This window comes from Odontomachus brunneus, unplaced genomic scaffold (assembly GCF_010583005.1).
Source record: "Odontomachus brunneus isolate Ranch 3 - 2012 unplaced genomic scaffold, Obru_v1 Obru_scaffold_012, whole genome shotgun sequence".
Classification (NCBI taxonomy): Eukaryota; Metazoa; Arthropoda; class Insecta; order Hymenoptera; family Formicidae; genus Odontomachus; species Odontomachus brunneus.
The window spans coordinates 1692960-1715214 of NW_022639462.1; the positions used below are offsets into that span (position 1 = coordinate 1692960).

Below are 22255 nucleotides of genomic sequence, written 5' to 3' on the forward strand. Positions count from 1 at the left end.
GGGGGAGGGGGGGGGGGGGGCGCGAGAGACGCGAGTAAAGTCAAAGAGTCAACAAGAGAGCCCGTGGACCTCGGCGGTCTCTGCCGAAGCGCGTCTCCCGCCTCGTTGTTTGTACGAGTTCGACGAAGAACCCGTTTCCTCCGTACGTGCACGAGCGGCCTCGCGAAGATCCATCCAGTCCGAGTTTACTTAGGACCGCGAGTGATATATACGCGATGGCTCAAATTAAATATTTCAACCGAGGAGGGAGGGGGACAGGAGGGAGAAAGAGGCGGAGGTGGTGACGGTGGTAGTGGTGCTGGTGATGATGATGGTGGTAGTGATACTGGTGCCAGTACTCGTGGAAAAGTGGGCCAAAAAAATCGCTAAAACCATGGTTCTTCGATGTTGTTCGCCGACCTGAGAATGGCGATTACTGAAGGGACAAAGACCCGAGTCTACCTGCGAGTGATGTTGGTTTCATTGTTCCAAAAAGAATGAATCCCGAAAGCTGAATCTGAAGCGCCGAAAGGACACCCCATGGACAGAAAGGAGATCATCTGACCGCGCGATAAAACGCGGATACACACACACATACACATACGAATTGAAAAGCATGACATGGATAAATGCTTTGGAGCGAAGATCGGGAATGGCAGCGAAAGCTAGAAATCTCCGCCCGAATCGGTTTATAAAAAGCGATACTAGTGTCCACACATTTCAATATGGCTCGTGCCGGATGCCATACCTTTCCTACCTAGCTCTAGTACCTGCTCTAGTACCTGCTCTAGTACCTGCTCTAGTACCTGCTGAAGATCTTTTTGAAAGGACCTGGCCACCACATAGTAGCTGCCGTCTATAAGTCTCATTTAATGGTTGCCCATGGTCTCTTCCTCAGGTAACACAGGGTAAGATAGCCAATTGGGCGCTAACCTTTAAAAGTTCTCTCCACTTGACTCGACAACAACAAACACACCCCGCGAACATATCACCGTTAACTCAAAAAAGTCTACTCTAACGTGCTCTAATCACCTAATCTGACGTTACCGAGCCACCCGCGCATTTACTCGTGTCGCTCGTGAGTGAGTCATCCCGAGATCCGTGTCGAAGTGATCGGACGAATTGCTGGAGAAGGAATTTCTGGAGGATAATTTTTTTTCAAAATCTACACGGCCCTCTTTTGTTATTTTTTCTGAAATCGCACGTCCCAAAGAATTAACACATAAGTATAATGATAGCGTGTTATACGAATTCGTTTGATACTACCGAAGAAACTGGTACTTCCACGAATAAATCATTCTGGCAATTTTATGCCAATTGTAGAAAAAATGGAAAAGGACGAAAAAGAAGAAGCCATCAGAACAAAATAATAGCTGAACCTTTTCGTAAAAACTTGAGGGAAATAAAGAGACGGCCGAACCTTCAACCATCCGACGAAGGGACGGCAGTTACAGCCAACAGTAGCTGTGTAGTTGAGAAACTCATCGAAATGCAGAATAATTGGTGGCTGTAATCGCGAGCTGTGCGATGTCCGAGCGTAATAAGCCGGTCCGGAGATATTCACAGACACGGCTTAGCTTAGCGACCAAGTATAGCGTTTGCACGGGGCATTACGTTCGACCAAATTGGTAATCTGTGCAACGGACGCGCGAGAGATGGTCGATTGATGATCGTGATTTTAATACGCACGTTTACCGATACCACACGTTGCAGCACGTCGAACGAGCGCGCCTCGCCATATCCTGCTGTGTGATAAAGGGGAATATCCGGTATAAAGTTCTATACCGTAAAAGAGAAATGGCTAATAAAGTTATAAAGATTATAACTGAAGGTTGGAGTCGTGTCGTGGCATTTTTAAATTTCTACAACTCCTATGCGAATATATTTCACGATTGCTCAAGGCGGCACGATAATGCAAACGAAATTGTGAAAATTTTCTCCGCACGGAGAAAATGTTCCAGCGAAAATTACGGCGAAATTTTCGTCATCTTGGACCACACACGAAATTATGATCGAAATTACTATATATTTGTTTGAAAATGTTTGTCTAAGTTTGTCCTTTTATTAGAAAATTATTGTAATTATTAGGATGTATTTTGTATCGTATATATCGGATAGATTGTTACAAGTTTACTATTTCTATTGTAATTTACACACACTACAACTTCAGTATAGTCCGACTTTACCAAGAAAAATTGTAAAAAGAAATACAAAATTTTAACATAATTTCTAATACATTTTCTCCGCACACAAGAACGAGCGAGCGATTCGACTATTCCGTCAAATTGAAAAAAAGTATGTAACATTGATACGATATAGCGAACTGAATCGACTTTTAAAGGAGTCAAGTCTGTTTTTCTTGATATTAATACATGTCATTCGCTATCAAGTCTCTTATCAAATATTACAATTGCAAGCTTCAATTTTTGTTGAGCAAAATTATTACATTAACCTTATAAGAAGCTGATATGTTGGTTAACGTAACAATTAACGATACATTTCGTATCGTCCTAGTCATAGTTAATGCGATAATACGGAAAACCGATTAACCCTAATTATTGCCTTCCACGTATTGCGGTTTTCATGTTCCGAAAGAGGCCACATATCGTTAACAGTTATAGCTCGTGTTAGGAAGGTATCCGGCGGTTAGACATCCTTCACTTTATGCATTCTGTTATCTTCCAAGCGCGCAATATCGATTCAAATATAACCCACCGTCATTGACCGATGTAATAAAAGACTTACATTCTGATAAATAATTCTTATCGATGACTTTCATAGCGTCATTAAACAGGACGACCGAGTGTCAGTCGAACGAAACTGTTATGACGAAATTAAATTTACAGCTGCTTCTGTCGCATTTATTACCAATCTAATAACACAATCGCATGTAGAATGCAGGAAATAATAAATAAACTACAGGGAAAATTTTATATTACAAGTGATACTGAAGGAAAATATCTCTTTCGATATAGCATATAAAACAACAGAGTACGGCCAAATAGATATGTTTCCCCAATCCAGTTAGAGAAATAAAATACAAATGAAAGATCTCATTGAACTGAAAACAAATATATAAGTTTCATTTTGTACTAACTTTCCGTCTCAAAGTTATAGATTTCTAAACTCGAAAAATTGTTAATTTAAAAAAATATAAAAATGTTGGAGTTTTGCGACGTATAAAGACTCGTTTAAAAATTTATGACTTCTACTTTCCAGTGGACAAAAAGTGGATTGGGGAAATAGCTACATTCTTTATTCACAATTCGGTATCTTTGTGTTTAAAAACGCGTCTGCTAAAGATCGAAACTTCGGTTCCGAGAGTATAATTCGTTGTATCGAAAAAATCGTACCGCGAAAGCTAGTGAAACGAAGCTAGTGAAAGCTAATATGCGCCTCGAATTTTACACTTACTTCACCGTATCTTTGATAATTCAATCATCAGCTAAGCTTTTCTACAATTAATGGAAGTCAGCGTGACAGTGAACGTGTTAAAATCAAAAACGTCCTGCGTAACAACTGATTTTACACACCTGGATTTACTGTTGCCCGCGTCCTACGTCCTCCGTCCTGTCCTGCTCTCGAATGCTTCGGATACTTCATCGTGAGAACTGCCACTGACACTCGCGTAGATACGAATCGATCGGGGAAACACGTGTTACCCGACGCGACGTCAGCGAAAGCCCGATTAAATATTTTAAACGCTCAACGAAAGATGTAAACAACGCGGCTGATAACGCAGCTCGTGCCGCGGTATGCGCGCCGCTCGCCGGCTCGAGACGTAATGATAAGGTCGCGGACGCGACGCGGCGCGGCGCGCGAGATTTCGTAATCAAAACAATTGATACCTTCGACAGGACAAAGGCGCCGTCCCCCTCTCCATCAAATACAACCGTCGCCACACCGGCCGATCAAACACATTCGATGACTGAGTTGATTATTTTGAAAATAATCAACTGTAGTTGGTCAATTTCTTACGGCTTAAGAATTAAAGCAAGGTTGTGGACAAGGGGTAAATATTTCGAGAAATAATCTTTAAGAAATAATCAGCTTTTCTCTCATCCCGAGAAATAATCTTTAAGAAATAATCAGCTTTTCTCTCATCCCTTGTCCACAACCTTGCTTTAATCTTTAAGCCATAATAAATTGACCAACCATTATTTTGAAAATAATCAACTGTAGTTGGTCAATTTCTTACGGCTTAAGAATTAAAGCAAGGTTGTGGACAAGGGGTAAATATTTCGAGAAATAATCTTTAAGAAATAATCAGCTTTTCTCTCATCCCTTGTCCACAACCTTGCTTTAATCTTTAAGCCATAATAAATTGACCAACCATTATTTTGAAAATAATCAACTGTAGTTGGTCAATTTCTTACGGCTTAAGAATTAAAGCAAAGTTGTGGATAGATGTTTCGCCTGTTATCATTTGTTGATCGCCGATTAACATGCGATTATTACCCGTACCCGCAATTAAGGTAAATGTCCCAATGGCCGGACATGTACCTAATTCCGGACACTCTTATTATTTTGAATATTTCTCTAAATATTTCATCTTTCAACGTACACTAAATATAAATATTAAATGTATGTATATCAATATATATGTATTGTACGTTGAAAGTTGAAATATTCATATTCAAATATAAAAATAATAACAATGTCCGGAGATTGGTACATGTTTGGGCATTGGTACATTTACTTTATTATCATAGATTAGTTAACGCCGCGTTTTCGATCGATTCGTAATTTTCGTGTGGCGCCTGACCACAATGACAGTCAGGAGTTGATTTCAAGACGGATCATAGGCCGCAGAATCTAACGGCACAATCGACACTCTCTAAAGTAGTGTATTCTTCAATGAAATATATTGTACTTATAATTGAAGCTACAAGTATAGCATTGCGAAAAATCTCGTTGAAAGAATAAGCTAATAGTAATGACTGTTTCTATTATTGATGCAGCTTGCAAATACAGTGTGTCATTGCGTACAAAACGCATGAAAGCCATTTCATCGCCACAATCGCGGAAAGTTGAATTTGACATAACATATAACGAATTTGTATACTACAGATTTTACAGAGAAATCTTATTTCCAATTATCAAAATTAACGAGATATAAGATAGAGAAGTAAAGTGGGAATGTTCTTATCGAATATTCCCACTTTATATCACTGAATATTCACTGATTATCGATGAAGTACTTCTACTGATTTGATCAGAAACATTTCTACTGATTCACTTTAAGAGAACGCGACACAATTTACAATTATCTTCTGTTCATCTCTTTTTTTAAATTTCAAATTCATTGCAATTTTAACATCAATAAAAAATCATAACGAAGAAAACACATTTATCTACGATAATTAATTATCTTATGCACGATTAATTACTATTGGATATGTTGCTATTTGATTTTGATATATTAAATTATGTTAATATGGAAGTCAATTTAATGGAAGTCAATTAGTGTTAATAGTGTCAATAGAACCAAAATTTTTACTCGAGAAGGCAAAAACGCGTCTTCTACTGCGCATGAAATTGCTCAATGTTGGCAGGAATCCGAGACTGCATTTCTGTCGTTCCCGATAAAATCGACGATCATTAGGAGATCTATAATCGTTACTCGTGAAGAGACTGAGAGAAATAGTATAACCGCGCGGTCGTGCCGATCGTATCGAACTTTCCGCTTCGTCGTGGTAGACCCCCTTCGTCTTTCATTCGTTACATCGACGTATCGATAATATCGAGCCGGCTGACCGATCATCCGAGTCTCGGTAACACTACAATCGCGATTAGCCCGATATATTAGAACATTGTCTTCAAGATATATTTTCAGACTTTGCCCTCAATTTATTTCCTGTATTTCTCTCTCTCTTTTCCTCGAATACTATTCCAATAAACACATAGCGAAATCGTGAGTAGGTAACGTAATTACTAAATCGTTAGGAAAAGCTGTAAATTCTCGCGGCTTCTCCGCTAAAAAAATCGCATTTGTCAATCGCGACATTTGGCAACTACGGTTTGCTGATTACGCGCGCATGACGTGACGTCACGGGAACTGCGCGCCGTGCCTCTTTCGTGTCCTCGAAAGATCCCCCTCATTGCGCCCAAACGAGCACCCACGATCGTGCTCCTCCATTTTGCGGGATCGCGGCAAAGACAGACGAAAACGAGGCGGGATGCTGTTTTATGCGGGGGTACACGATCGATCGAGTTCCTCTCGGAACAGACCGTGGCGATGCGACGCGACCGACGATGACGACGACAACGAGCGGATAAAGGCAGGCGTGACCGCGAAGAGAGCGTGGACCAATCGCGATACACACATCCTCGTTTTTTTCTTTATTTCCTTGAGGGACGTCCCTCTTTACCGAGCTCCGATGCTGCTGCGCCGCCGCGCTGCCGCCGCCGACACGCCGTGATTCCCCACCAACCGGACGACCGACTACCTTCCGCTCGGCCAACGCTGCTGAATCGGGATCACGCGCACCAACGCGGCCACCGCCGCCACCGCATCGTGCAACGGATATGCCTCCCCGCGAATCGCGTCCCGAGACGCGCTTCAACGCGTACCAGTAATTTCACGCCGCGGGAGGTAACGCGCCGGTTGGCCGGCCAGCGCGTAATTAATAGACAGATAATATTGAACGCGAAATTCATCGAGAGATTCGCGTATCGGCGCGAGCTATCGCGTAGCCTTTCAATAAATTATCTAGATACCCTGAGATATGCGCGGATTCACGCGTTGAATCATTTCAACTGTTTGTGATACACAAGTGGTTTGTTCTTTTCAGCTGCACTGCTGCACTGATGCAATAAGTACTACTGTGTCCAAAAAGTAAGACCAATTTTCAAGTTAAATTGCGCGGGTATATCGAATGTCAGAAATATTTTTTTTCTAAATTGGTAGCACTGTGACAGACATCTGTGTCAAATTATGCGTCGTTTGCGTGAAACTATTCGCAAAAAGAGGTTGGAATTGTGGAAAGACAACTCTTGGTTTTGCACCACGATAATGTGCCATCTCACACTGCATTGGTTCTTCGAGACCATTTCGCTAAAAATTCGATCCATATCGTTCCACAACCACCATATTTATCTGATTTAGCACCGTGTGATTTCTGGCTATTCCCTAAAAAGACCGCTCCGGGGACACCGTTTTGACTCGATTGAAGAGACACAAGCTGAATCGAAGAAAGCTTTGAAGGCCATTCCGGAAATCGACTTTAACAACTGTTTCGAGGGTTGGAAAAAACGTTGGCATAAGTGTATTGTGTCTGAGGGGGATTACTTTGAAAGCGATGAGATAGATTTGGAATAATAAATAAAGATTTAAAAAAAAAAATTTTAATTGGTCTTACTTTTTGGACACAGTAGTATATGTTTTCTCACTCTAACTTATTGCACCAGTTCAGCAGTGCAGCTGAAAAGAACAGGCCAGTTAGCGTTCGATAGATTTAATAAGCTTCGCGTGTATATCCCAGTACAAGAAACGCCGGTCGTTTCATTTTCGGGGGGGCAAGATTTATGAATTGTTTATTTCATTCCTATTTCCAATGATACTTCTCGTCAACCCACGACTTGTGTATACTCGCGCAATGAGAAAAAATAATATTTCATTCAACTAAAATTATAGTTAATTTTGGCACCATCATATTTTTTCGCTGTTTTAACCAGGAATTGAAACTGATTAACAAAAATAACGTTTAAAAAAAACCGATTTGTGTGCCGATATTATTTCATAAATTTCGATAAATTTTCACAAATTTCAATATAGAGTAGATCGAGACGAATCGGGCCAATATAAGCTCTAAGATAGTTATTGTTAATACTTAACAACTCATTTAAAACAAAATATTAACAATAACTGTCTTTGAGCTTATATTGATCCGATTCGCCTCGGTCTACCCTAATACTTGAACGTCCCATACCGGGATATCATATTGAAAATTGAAATTGATTTTGTCGTTAAATAAATCAGATTCGTAACATAATCATAATATATATTTTACAAAGAAACAGAGAAAATGAAATAATAAATAATAAACATAAATAAATAATAACATAAATAATAAATACATAAATAATAAAAACATAAAATAATAATAAAAACATAAATTCGACGTATTTCTGATTTGGAACGTAATATACTATAGTAATTAAATGATTATGACGATAGTGATAATCACTGATCTTAAATTAAGTTTTCGGGATGAATTACTAGTGAAGAAATATTGATAGTTTTTATATATAAATATTGGTATTATCGATTTTATATATGTGATTTATATTGTGATTTATACACAAAATGTTTCGAACGTCCAAATTGAAGAAAGTAAACATCAATGTACGATACAACGCTATTATAAATTCAATGTAAGAAATAAGTAAACATTAATTACATCACATTCGGACCAGAAATGCTCTGAATTTAATGACGAATTTAAAGATAACAATTTCTTGTTATCGTCTTTTGGCATTCTTTTGTAAAATATGTAATTCTTTTGTAAAATATGTAATTTTGTAAAATATGAATCTGATTGATTTAATGATATAATAAATAGCGTGATAATAATAATACTAGTATAATATCGATTTTTATCAAGATACGTAGTATCTTACCAAAAAGAGAAATACTCGTAAGAGAAATACTCGCGAGTATTTCTCTTTCGGTATTATACCAAACTTTTATTATCACTACCATTATAGTAGAATTTAATTTAAAAAAATGCTTTTCCTGGCCGTAATTTGTAATAACTATTTTCCTACATGTGATTGATGATCACCAAATGACAAATACTTTTTTCTCAGTGTAGACTACGCATCTAGCGCGTTACTTGCTAAATGTGAAATCTTTGGCTGACTAGAAATCGCATTTTTCCAAAAGAAATCAATTATGGTCGATTTGAAAAGAAAGGTTGAAAAGAAAGAAAAAGAAACAAGATTAATCCTTGCTATTTTGACCTTGGTACAAATCAACTATGAGCCCTGACTGCAGACCGAAAGTCTCAACAAGAGATTTTACTTCCAAAATGTAATTATAAAATTTAAATAAGGCTATCGTAAAACGATCGAATAATAGAGAAGCATATAACTCTCTGCAGGCAGGTAGTGTCTCGTCAGCATGTAATATATGTTTCTTTTTCTCTATATATCTTTTACTGAGTTCTATACAAAGACATACCGAGGCATTTGGGACGTCTAGAAAGACGTATCATTAATATTACTTTCATCCAATGCCTATTCCGAAATCTTAAAAGACCGTTTTAGCCTTGAAAGTTTGGAAAACGTTTAGACGCGCTTAGAAACGGAGACTTTATGGAAGGTAGTGGAAAAACACGATATATACCGTGATAGTATTTTTTCAAAGACAAGTTGAGATCCGTGTTTATCGGATCCAGCGATCCTTGTATTCTCATCCAATTCGTCTCGAAGCCCCTCATCCATCTAATCCTACAAAACATACTTTAACATTCATGGTCGCAGAGAGGCACGTAACAAACAATGCAAATCGGATACAGTTTGGACACGGGTAAATCGTAAGCGGATTTTCATACTATGGGGAACGAATTTCCGGGAAGGTACACGTGGACGCATAGATGCGAATGTTCGAAGGTTTCTATTTTAGTCGACGCGCGATTGCGCATGCGGACGAGCGCGTTCGTTTGCGCGAGAAAACTCTCCGTCAAGCACGTGGTTTCGAGTACAAGGCGCCGTGTGCGCGTCCCTTGCAAAACTGCGTGAATCATTTCGCAATAGAAAATTGCAGTAATCGCACGAGTCGTTCCCTAAACGTTTACCACAACCGTTGCGTTTCTTATCGCAGCGACGCGTTATCAGTTTCTCCGATACGCAACGAGCGTAACACGGCGTAGGCATGACCGGAGCGCGGCGCGTGTATACGCGCGAACGCTATTACGAGCGTTATGCAACACACACGGCGGAAATCAAGGCTCGGAGAATTTCGTGGACCACTTTCGCGGTCAAGGTGGTACCCGCGGCGAGACGACAATGCGCGCGGCGTTACGACCGCAAACTCCGCGGGCCGTCGTAACGAGACGTGACGTCACGACATGGCGTCTACAGGTGAACGAGCAGTGACGGCGCGGGTATACCGTAGGTGAGCGCATTCGCTAGCCGATCCGATTGGCCGAAGGGGGAATCCCCGCCCTTGCGCCGTGCGTGCACACACGACGAGCCAACGGACCCCCCCAAGCCCCCTTTTGCCCCCTTGCCCTCCCCCTGCCAGCCGCCGCCGACCTCCAACCTCTCTTCTCCCTTTTCGCCACTCCGCTCACTACTTCTCTATGTGTTCCTCTCCCTTTCGTTACTCTCCTCCGTTTCTTCTCTGTTCCTCTCTTTCTCCCTCTCTCTCTCTCTCTTTCTTTCTTTAGTGTTCACCGTTTCTTTCCCTACGTACAACTATACACGGTACCGTCGACACACTGATAACGCGCATACAAATTCTCGATCGACCCTCCTGTTTACACCTTTACCTATACCTACACAACGACGAGTGTGCTTACACGACAGGTCTCCCGGTGTTACCCTCTTCCGTCCCACCAAAATTATCAGACACTTACTCACTAGCGTGTGTGTGTGTGTGTGTGTGTGTGTGTGTGCGTGCGCGTATGTGTGTGTATGTGTGTGTGTATACACACACACATATGACACACATACACTGTCACGCACCTGTACGCAAGTGTACGGCCAGCGGTACGCTCTTTTAGCACGTTTCCGACAGTCAAATCGCGCAGATCCGAATTCGCGTGTCAATGCGAAAAAACGAATCGTACACAACGACGAATAATATTGGTCTCTCGCGTAAATCGAAACTGTATAAATTTCACTCACGACCAACAATTAGCAAATAATGATTTACGACGGTAATTACACACTGAATATACGTAAGAAATACGTAAAAGGCGCACACACATAGGCGAAGATCGTCAAGTCCCCGACGTCGTAGGGCACGAATTTAAGAAATGAAATTGCAAGAGTATTAAGTACAGTCATTTGGCAAATAACCGCCAAAAAAAGGGAACATTAAATATAGTCATTAACGCTAATGATCGAGAAAAACAGAAATGTGTCAGAGTATACACAGAAGATAGTCGTAAGAACTCTCCGCTATCATCTGCATGTGCATAATTACTGTCAGTTAATTATATACATTTAGAGATTAACCACGTGTCTCATTTCTCTGTATTAGATCCGATTAATACGGAGCTGATAAATGCGATACCATCAATATACGTCAATATAAGATGTGTATATACATATGTATATGTGTATATTTGGTATATAAGATATAATATAAAATGAGGGAACAACAAATTTTCGTTGGCACCATCAGTAATTTGAAACTTTGTCCATCTCTCTCTCTTTCTCTCTCTCTCCCTCTCTCTCTCTCTCTCCTCTCTCTCCCTTTCTCTCTCTCTCTCTCTCTCTTTCAAAAAGTTTCATGTTGATAATTCCTTAAGATTTAAACTTTATTTATGTAAAAGATAGTCCTCTCTAAATAGAAAACAACGAAAATAGAACACACAAGAGCGGATTAATTTTCGAGCGCTCGTTAATGTCAGAAAGTCACGATGGATATCGTAGTAAACAGATTCGTGCCCCTTGAGATTTCAAATAAATTGCCGCTATTAATATAGATTGCAGCAATTATTTGCTCCGTGCACGGAACGCTTAAATCGCGAAATCCTTGGATGCTCTAATGCTAGGTTCCTCTATTACTCCGATTCTCCTCTCGTTCGAATTGCACCTCGCTCGTGAATAATTCTAAATGTAGGCTCGGACGCGCCAAAAAATCGAAAGCTTCAATCGCTCGTCACGATACGAATCTTACCGTAAAATAATCAAGCGCACGAATTGTTGCGAATCACGAGGGATGAGCGTTTCGATCGCTCGCTAAAACATCGTAGCGCATCGCCAAAATCTCGCCACGTGTACACTTTACATTTCCACTTTTATTGCATTACTTTTTCTTTCCAACGAAACCAAAATGTCGCTATGTATAATTTTGACTTTGTATCTCGATCGCATATCATGTCAGGTAGCCGAGTTCTTTGTAAAGACAAGGATCACAAGAAACTTACGAGATAAGTGAATTCTTTGCAAAGACAAAGGTCTATCAAATATGAAGTGATCTCTTGTGTGACATATGTTCCGCAATGTTCCGATAAAGCCGATTCTGGTTTTCTTAGTGAGCAGAAAATCGCAAAGGTTAAAACTGTGAAAGTACGAAACTGTGGTATTTTATACAAAAAGTGCGGCGAGCAAATTGGTCATTACATCGAACGTTAAAAAACCGCTGGCTAGACGTAATTTGCGTATGCACGAATAACAGTTAGGCTAGATTACAAGTATAGATCTACGCGCTACTAGTACTTCTCTTCGCCTCGCTCTCCTTGGTATTTCTACGAAGACTTTTTATATACACACTGAAACGCGGTTTATATTACGAGCGCGAATAATCGCGAGTATAAAACACATATTCGTTGTGCATGAAAAAACGTTCTGCGAATAAGCTTGCGTCGCGGAATTGGTTCATTGTTTGTAAACTAATATATCCCCGCTGGCGAGCAGATCGAAACGTTTCTACATATTTCTATCGTCGCGGAACTCAATCACGATCATAATATTCCATCTATCGGCTCGCGTGAAAACCAGGCTTATCTGCAATTCCGTATGTTAAAATGCAAATTATTTGCGAGACCGGGGAATGTGCATGATTATCTCCGCGCATACAACAGGCGTTGTTATAATTTCTGATATATCTTCATATGTCACAAGTGCAATGTAGATGCAGACAAACACGATGCAGCGACGGCAACGATATCATGTCACACAAGAAATCACTTCATATTTGATAGACCTTTGTCTTTGCAAAGAATTCAGTTATCTCGTGAGTTTCTTGTGATCCATGTCTTTGAAAAAACAAAGAACTCAGCTACCTGATATGATATGCGATCGAGATACAAAGTCAAAATTATACATGTCTTTGCATAAATCGATGATCGATTCAGCCCTTAAGTTGTTAGTGCTATAAGATAAAAATTTGTCACTTTTATGCTGATATTATATTTGTATCCTTCAGTTACCATTTGTTTCTTATTTCCATCGTATAGAAGTAAATGTGTATAAATATTAATTTGTTTAACATATACATATTCGCGATTATATGTATATCTAATTTAAACATTTCAAGACATACTTTGCACTATACTCGAAGATTATTTCGAATGTTGTCTCATCGATATCTTTGAAATTAACGAGAATTCTGTATCAATTATCATCGTTCTAGGATCTCGTTGAACACAAATAAGATCTTGTAATTTCGAGCAAGAACGATTGAAAATAGCGAAACAAAAAGAAATTGGAAAACATTGTTCACTCGCTATAAATCGAGCTATTATTTTTTTTATCAGATCGCGATATATGAGACTATACATGTAAACAGCATTAGAAAGAAGGTGTCGAAAGGACGCCGTAGCGTAATAATCGACGCAAACAGTGATCGAACACGAGTGATCGGGTGCGAGTTTCTTTAAATTTATACTTATAATGATACAACGATTTCGATCGAAATGGTAAAACCATTTATATATTCGTCACTTTTTAATGACGCTGAAAGATTAATATAAAACGGTGCGCAAAAGACGCAACGTCTTTTTTTACTTGGGCGAAAAATAAATAAGAGAAATCGTATTTGTTTAAGCCACAAAACGACTTACCTGCTGACTTTCCTCTTTCATTTGAGTGTCCTCTCCATTCGCCGTCATGGACCCGCCGACCCCTGGAATTCCTGAACGTCCTGGATTCTCCGGGACTCCCGGGTTCTCCGGGTTAGCTTGGCTGGCCGGGTTCTCCGGGTGTTCTTCGTTACCCAGATTTATCGGTTCTCTCTCCATGTTGCGGAGATCCGTAACGTGGACTGGCTCCTTCTTTACCCGAATTTTGGCTGTTTTACCGCCACGCGGTGACTTACGAGACGAGAGACACGCACGCGCGACCGTCCGCGCTAACGAGATTCACAAAACTGCCGGTACCGCGAATACGCGGTCACGATACACGCGGCGACGTAGCAGCAGCGCGGACTCGACTACACAAACACGTGGTCGATTGCCGCACCAGCGAGATATCGCTCTGCCGCGACGTACGCGCTCCGTCGGCAAATTCGCGCCGGATACTTCGCGAAGGAAGGGGCACCAAGTTCAATCAAAGTTGTGTCAGGTATCAAAGTAACGTAGACACACGACGTTAATGAACCGCGGACTATTAACAGAGATCCTCTCTACCGATTCACGTTGTATATTTCATTTAGAGTACCGGTAGAGTATCGAGATGTCCAAACAATATCGAGTACTAGATATCAAAGTATCCGCGAGCAAATATCGAGACACACGTTGAGATTGCAAGTGAAAATGAATCAAACGAGATTCCTCTCGTCGTAGTCACCGTATCCTTCTTGCTCTCTGCTGCTGCGTTATCCTCGGGATCCTGGGTTCCCTTCCTTCCTCAAAGTGCACCAGGGCGCGAGTTTGCGATCGCTTTCTACGAGCGTGCGTATACACTCTCTCGTTGAAGTCGATGTCGTCGTCACACACGATACAACAGACGATGAGATGTCGTTGATGCGTTCGAGTACGGCGCAAACTGATCGGAACGGAGAGAAGCAAACGCGATGCTGGCACGATGCATACTATCCGGATATAAGTGACCAGAGGGTATGCTAAGACGACTTATAAGGGTTTATAAAAGGGAAGGGTAGGGGAATCTCAGGGTAGCTTGCCTAGAGTAGGTAGGGCTGCGAAGATGGAGGAGGTCCTGGACCTGAAGATATTGAACCAACAGGACTGAGACAGCGGGATGGAGGGAACGAATCGCGTCGCGCGCACCCCGAAAATTTGATGGTATAATTACCGGATTCGCACGGCCTCGCTTCCTGACACGATCACGAGCTCCGACTTGCTCCCCTCTTGCTCGCTCAACGTCGATAATGCGCGCGCAACGCGAACAGAGCGAGAGGGAACGATACGACGCGCGGCTGCGAGGATTCGAACACTCTCGCGTTCTACCGCGTTCTGAGACTCGTGGCAGCAGTGCTTTTCTTCACCGTCCCGAAATCCCTTCCTACTCGATCCCACCACGCCTCCGTTAATAAAAGAGGGACTAGAGGCGGACGTTCAACAATGGTTGCAAACGCCAGGTAGGCGGTGTGCGAACGTTAGTCACCGCCCGCCCTGTATACCCCAGTCCCCTCTCCTTTCACCCCGCAAGCTGCTCTCCTGAACCTTAACGTGGGGGGTCATCACGATCTTATTCGGGTTTTTCCAAGACATTTCCGTTGCGTGATCCCGTCACTACGATCTCTACGGCCCATCTTAAACAACTATATTAATATTACTTGATACTTGTCTCCTGCGTGAGATACTCAATACAAAGTTAGATTTCAGATTTTTATCACAGGATATATGCGCGAGATTATATTTGCAATCGCAATTCAGTCGGAAGATTTACATCTAACTCTAAATATAAGTCTCACCTGAAGTAAGTTTAAAAAAAAGCAGAGTTGCAAATATAATTACATTTTTAATTAATTTCCGTGTTTAATTGACGATTAATATGAGACAATTCAATTGAAGATCTTTTAATTGAAAATTTATTGATTATATAACCTTGAGTAATCGAACGCTCTTTGATTGAATTTGCTCACATCAATCGTCAATTAAATAGCTTTTCATTAAATTTGTTGAGATTGACAATTAAACATTTTTTTCGGTTTTTTATTAGATTATTTATTTAATTTATTAAATTAGGAAAAATTTAAACAATATTTTCACAACTCTTTCAAGCGACGACTATTAATACGGCTCTACGTATCTCGATTGAAGGTCGATAGATGTGTGCAGCATCCGTTTATTTCTCTTTCTGATTCTGAAGAAAAAGTAATCGTTTGTGTGTATATGTTAGAATATCGATCTGAATATAAATAGTATTTTTGAGGTTGATTCCGATCTTTGAATCAAAATTTTGATGCATCTGCAAGCTCCAAGTTTTAATTATTCTTTATTTCCAGCTTCTTTACTTCCAGCTTCTTTATTTCCAGCTTCTTTATTTCCAGCTTCTTTACTTCTTTCCTTTATTTCCTTCTTTATTTCCAGCTTTATGATTGTTTTTTCATTCCACTTAAATTTGGGCGATCCCTTCTCTCAGGTAAATAACTTCCTACACAATATATATTTTATTAGTAACAATTTATTCTTATGACGATACAAAGCACAACAGGCTCAATTCTTTTAATTCTTCGTACCCTTCACGTTCTTTAATTTTGAGCCAATAAAAATGTTCACTTGACAATAGAATGATGATAGTAGAATGAAAAAGGCATTCTATTCAATTTCGAGCCAATGAAAATGTTGACAATAGAATGACGATAGATAGAAAAAAGCACTCTACTTAAATAAAACACTCGAATACGAGGGACTCAACCATTATCAAGTGGAATTTTATTCGAAGAACTTTTTTCTCGAAGAAACTTAGATAGTAAGATCAGTCATTTTTTCCTCGGAGTATAGATAATAAAAATTATAATGAAATTCATCAGCAAAGTCTGAATTTAATGTAGAAAAACAACTTTCTTGTATTATACGTAATAAGAAATCTAAGAAAAGTTATAGGATACATATTTTTATGATCATCATATGCCAAGCGTGAAATCGGCCATACAGGTTGCACGGCGTATCTGTATTATCTCGCGGATGTATGGCTAATCATTGGTAAACAATTTTCTATATTTACTCACGCTTGCACGCACGTCTACCGTGTGTTTTCGTACGTGCGCCGGCGAAGATAACAATCGAAATCCGAAGAATAACGTTTAAATGTCCCTCATTTTCCGTATTTTCGAAATGAAATTACGGTACCAGATTACACGTGTTTGAAGGGCCCAAGCCGTGTTGTTAGCGCGGGACGCTCGACGATTATTTACACGTACGCGCTATTGACAGACGTAGGAGGCTCCTTTCTGTGCGTTTCCTAACGTGTTGGATTTACCGCGCTGCAATCTGCGAGGTGTCTGTCTTTTCAACGGCAACGGCTTTCCTAATGTTTTGTCGAGAGTCAATCTCCGATTAGAAAGCGTCATGTAGTTATTGTTTGACAGTTACCGACAAGAAACTAGAATTAAAGCCGGTATTTTCTATTGGTCCGTTTCTATCGCTTTTATCTCTATTTATTTTGATTAAAATGAATATTCTCTATTTGCTTCGATTAAAATGAATATTCCGTTGACAATAGGAACGACAGTAACTGATGATACAACCGAGAAAGAATTCAATCAAAAAATAGGAAAAGGGCAATTTAAGTTCAAACACAGGACTAATAGTGCTATGTACCGAGAAAGAATTCTTCTCTATAAAATATAAGAATCACAAAAGTAAAATTAAATTTGTTTCATAAGAGTTTTTACTCTCGAATTTAAGATGAAAAGTCGAAGAATTAGTCTGTTTCCTTAAACCACGGAGGATTTTCATGATACGCCATTAAAATCATCTCGACAACGATTATCGAAATATAAATAAATGCAACACATTCGACTTGAAAAACCTTAATTAAAAATAATATAAAGTACTGAAGAAGTTATACGTAAAAAACTAAGATTATCTTAAAAAAAAAAACTAATACGTAAAATACTAATTTTTGTTTTTTATTTTTTCGCGAAAAAACATTTTTTATTCCTATCTCAAATATTTTTTTCTTCAAGAACACTAACTTTGTTTTTTCATTTGAGAATGTTTTCTCTCTGAATACTCGTGGACAACTCCTGCGAAGAAAAGATCTTTAATAGCTTGTCAAATGTACAATATTATTGATCAGGTAGAACCAACATAGAATTTGGAAATTCGAAAGAATTTAAAAATTTTTTTATCGTTTTAATTTGAATTGTGATAACAGAACGAAAAATAATGTAATATTTTTTGCGCTATATAATGAATTTTTATCTAAGTTGCTTCGCACACGCTACCTCTAAGATTCTTTCAATAGGGTGATGCGTCCAGAAGGGCAGACAAACCTATCTTCGAGTGGATCGCTGCGTAACAAATTCGAACATGTGTTAGAATAAAAAGATTCAAAGCTCATAATTTCATAATCGAAACTTATATTCATTTGATATTGACTCATAGTCGACTATATTCGAGAAACATAAACCTTGAGGATCGGTAATATTAATGCGTATGATCACCACGTGGATCATCGTCTACAAGGATGAGAGAGAGAGAGAGAGAGAGAGAGAGAAAAGGAGAGAAACGAAGGCGAAGAGAAGGATGCGGCTCGATACCGGTCAGCCAAGCGCGTTAAACTTTAGCTCTCGCCGTTTCGTTCTTCTCTCGACTGTGCGGGCAGTTAACACCCCGACGGCTGTTTGATCCCGCCAGTAATAAGGCCCATCTCAGACCGTTTCGCGAGATAGCATCCTCTTGGCTTCTTACTCCTCGTTTTCCTCTTCCCTGCCTTCCCAACCACGTCTTACCCTTCCTCGAGTTTGTTCGAGGAATAAGATTCTAAAAGTCCTCGTCCCCCAGTACATCAGTCGATCGATTTCATCTAATTATCTCTACTGATTTACTCGTCGTATCTTTTCTCTTCCCACTCATAAATATTCTTTATCAGTTGTTCACAAAATTTCATATCTCACTGTTTATATATCTATGTTTGAAAGAATTTTTTCGAATAATAAATACTTCGATTAATTCATACTTTAAATAAAGAGATAAAAAAGAATCGTGATTATGTGATTTCAGTTAGACCAGTCATTTTTCTCTCAGTATAGGAACAGTATAGGAACCTCCTACAGATATCTTTCTATCCCTATAATCGATTTTTTACCTGATCTCCAAAAAATAGAAAGTTTCGTAGCAAAAATGTAGTTACATAAGTCGAATCTTTTTTTTCCATATTATCATAAATTCTTAATATTATTTACAAGGATTACTTGTTCTTAAACTTCATGTACAAAATGTGAAAAATCATGCAGAACCATTGAAAATAAGTGTTAAAGCGTATACGACGTCTGGTGTGCACCCTAACGCTCCTTTGTTCTCCTTATATCCGACTGAGCGACCCTTCTACACGTTTATACGCACATCTGCATGCGCACTACATCACATACACAGGCGGGATAGCGCACTCGGTGTGTATATGTTGCTTGCAGTACAAATTGCAGGTAATTGCAGCCCGTGGAAGGCTTCGAAGGCTCTGCGCGGCGGCGGAGACGGTTGTGAAGAGAATGAGATGACGGAGGTACGTTAAGAGTCGTGAATATACTTACGAAAAACTGGGAGGAATTCAATAATCTAGAAAAAAACACGATCACTTTTTTATAGGAATGTCACGTTCTTTTTCTCATTATTGTTCTGACTTGATAAAATTTCATAGAAAATATCTGTAACCGTCCTTAAGGGCGTTATCCATACAGCGCAAATGTCCAAGATACATCTTAGAGATATCATATATTCGTGGGATGTCTCTGGTATATATTTTGGACATTTATATTGTATGGATAATGTTAGTGAGAATATTTTATTCTTATTTTCATAAGATATGACGCGATAAGATTTTATTGTCACTACACTACATCTCATATAGATAAGTGAAACTGATAACTCAACAAGGATCAAATAAAAAAAAACAATTACGAAGACAACACTTGAATTTTACCTAAATTTTACTTGAATCTGAAGAGCACATTAAATAAAAAAATGCTATTTGTCTTTTTTATCAAATTTTGTTAAATTGTATTCAATGGAAACAAAGTACCTATCGACTATGTAATCGCCGTCGTTGTCCATGATCTTTCACAAATGTTCTGATAGAATTGATATTTCTCTACCATAAAAGGTAGCTGATTTCTCACAAAAAAGTATGAAATTCTTTGAATGCACGTCACGAATGATCTATTCTTTGTCTGCGATATTTCTTTTATCACGGGAACTTTCTATTCTTTCTATTCTTTCTTGTTATCTGAAAATTCGTAGATAGTTCAGGCTAATCATACGACTCGATACTGTGATATATTTTATGTTAAATTTAATACATTCCACATGTCCCAATTTATATACTCCAATTTTTTGTGCTAATTTAACACAAGGCAAATATGTAAACAAAATATTTCAAAAATTAACACGGAAGTATAATACTGATTCTGTTGCGTTATTTTAACACTTAGAAATGGTAAATATGAACTAAACATGCAAAACAGTAAAAATAACACGACGGCAATATATTAAATTAACACGCATGTCAAGAATTTAACAAAAGATTTAGGAAACATCAGTTTATTGTCTCATTATTAATTCCTTATATTATCCTCTACGTTCGCATAGGTCGTATCTCAGAATTAATTTTCTCTTCTTTTTTCTCATTCATTCTTTTATCTTTTTTTTTTAGAAAACCTTCTTTAGTTTAAAAAGTTTGTCTCATTTAAACATGACAAGTGAAAATTTCTCTCGTTTCCTTTTAATCTCTCTCCTTATTTGCACAGATTCAGACTTATGGATTCAGATCTCAAACTCAATATTTCGAATATTAAGACTTGAATTATTTTTATTTGTTTATTCGCCGTGTTCGCTGGGAACAAACAATTGTTACGGAAATGTTCGCGTAGCAGCTAATACGTTTTTCTCTGACGTTGTACTTGTCAAGAATTACGTTCACATTCATATCAAATATACGCTATTATCAAATTTGCACAGGACATGCATAATTTATGCCGATAACGTGCATAATATGACAACACGTACATTCACGTGCTTCCTGTTCATCCGCCCGTATGTGCTCGCCTGGCTACGCGATCAGAAGGAAAATCGATCGTGAGGGCACCGACTTTCGACATATTACAATGTATCGCCAGGTGTGTTAATCCAAAGTAATGCAAATTATTGTTACTCATTTGTATTTATACTTATCTATAAAATAACACGCGCACGATTGTGAAGTACGTGTATATATTCCAGTAGATTTGTCAATGGCGTATTTATGTCTGTTCTTCAAATGTTCTCTATAAGTACAGTTCAAAATAAAATATTAAAATATGATTGAAAATAAAAATTGGTAAAATAACAGAGAGAGAGAGAGAAAGAGAGAGAGAGAGAGAGAGAGAGAGAGAGAGAGAGAAATGTGCACAAGTATTTAGACGTTTGCTTTCCGAAATGCAAGAACAATTAATTTAACTAAAAATCAATTATCTAACGGAGCGTGGATCACTTGTCTCGCACTTGGCATATTTATGTCTGTTCTTCAAATGTTCTCTATAAGTACAGTTCAAAATAAAATATTAAAATATGATTGAAAATAAAAATTGGTAAAATAACAGAGAGAGAGAGAGAAAGAGAGAGAGAGAGAGAGAGAGAGAGAGAGAGAGAGAAATGTGCACAAGTATTTAGACGTTTGCTTTCCGAAATGCAAGAACAATTAATTTAACTAAAAGTCAATTATCTAACGGAGCGTGGATCACTCGTCTCGCACTTGGCGTATGTCCAAACACATATAATCGGGCATGTTCATAATTATACGAAGCGGACGAGGGTTCGCGGCCACATCCAAAGGAAGGATGTTTGAGAAGCCGCGCCTCGAAGCGTTCTCTTATTTCTTGGCACCTTCGATTGACAATTCTCAGGCTTGCCGCGTGCTAGCGGCACGAAGCTGGATTATTTGCTCTATCTTCTCCTCCGCGAGATCTCTCTCGTCACCTTCTTCTTTTCACCGCGGGAGGAACTTCGCGCAGGAACCCACCGTTCCTTCCCGTCTCCTTCTCTCGCCCATCTCTCTTTCTCCCCGTCCTCGTTGTCGACACGGCGACCGTATACGCCAATGCGTAAGGATGTACCGAGAATGTACGTTGACTATTACGGCCCCGCGCGCTTTTATAGCCCGTCTGGGTGGCGCGCATACCATCGCCATCTTGTTAGCCGCGATTAAATATTGATGCAAGAACAGATATCCAGAGCCTCGAGAACGCGGTTCTCCCGTTCGCGGAATCGCCTCGCGCGAGAATCTAGGGCGGCAATTTCCAATTACGCTTACGTATGCGCGCCCTGACTTCTTTCTTTTTTCCGTCCGTTAATCCGTGGAGATTATCTGGCGCACGTTGCAAACGGCGGAAATAATTCACCTGGCGAGTTGCGTACAATTTATTAGCAAATAATGAAATTTTCTCACGAGAACGCGAGAGAGAGAGAGAGAGAGAGAGAGAGAGAGAGAGAGAGAG

The 22255-nt window shown here is 39.3% G+C and overlaps 1 protein-coding gene across 1 annotated transcript in view; it reads right to left on the bottom strand.

The window, feature by feature from the left end:
* Nucleotides 1-15053, bottom strand: part of LOC116840813 (AT-rich interactive domain-containing protein 3C-like) — a 170159-nt gene extending 155106 nt beyond the window's left edge. The window contains exons 1-2 of the mRNA XM_032808036.1: nucleotides 14911-15053; nucleotides 13722-13931 (exon numbers count right to left, since the gene is read on the bottom strand). Coding sequence (XP_032663927.1) covers nucleotides 13722-13898 — 177 coding nt within the window. The 5' untranslated portion in view covers nucleotides 13899-13931; nucleotides 14911-15053. The remainder of the gene's footprint in view (nucleotides 1-13721; nucleotides 13932-14910) is intronic.
* Between the last annotated feature and the right edge of the window lie 7202 nt (nucleotides 15054-22255).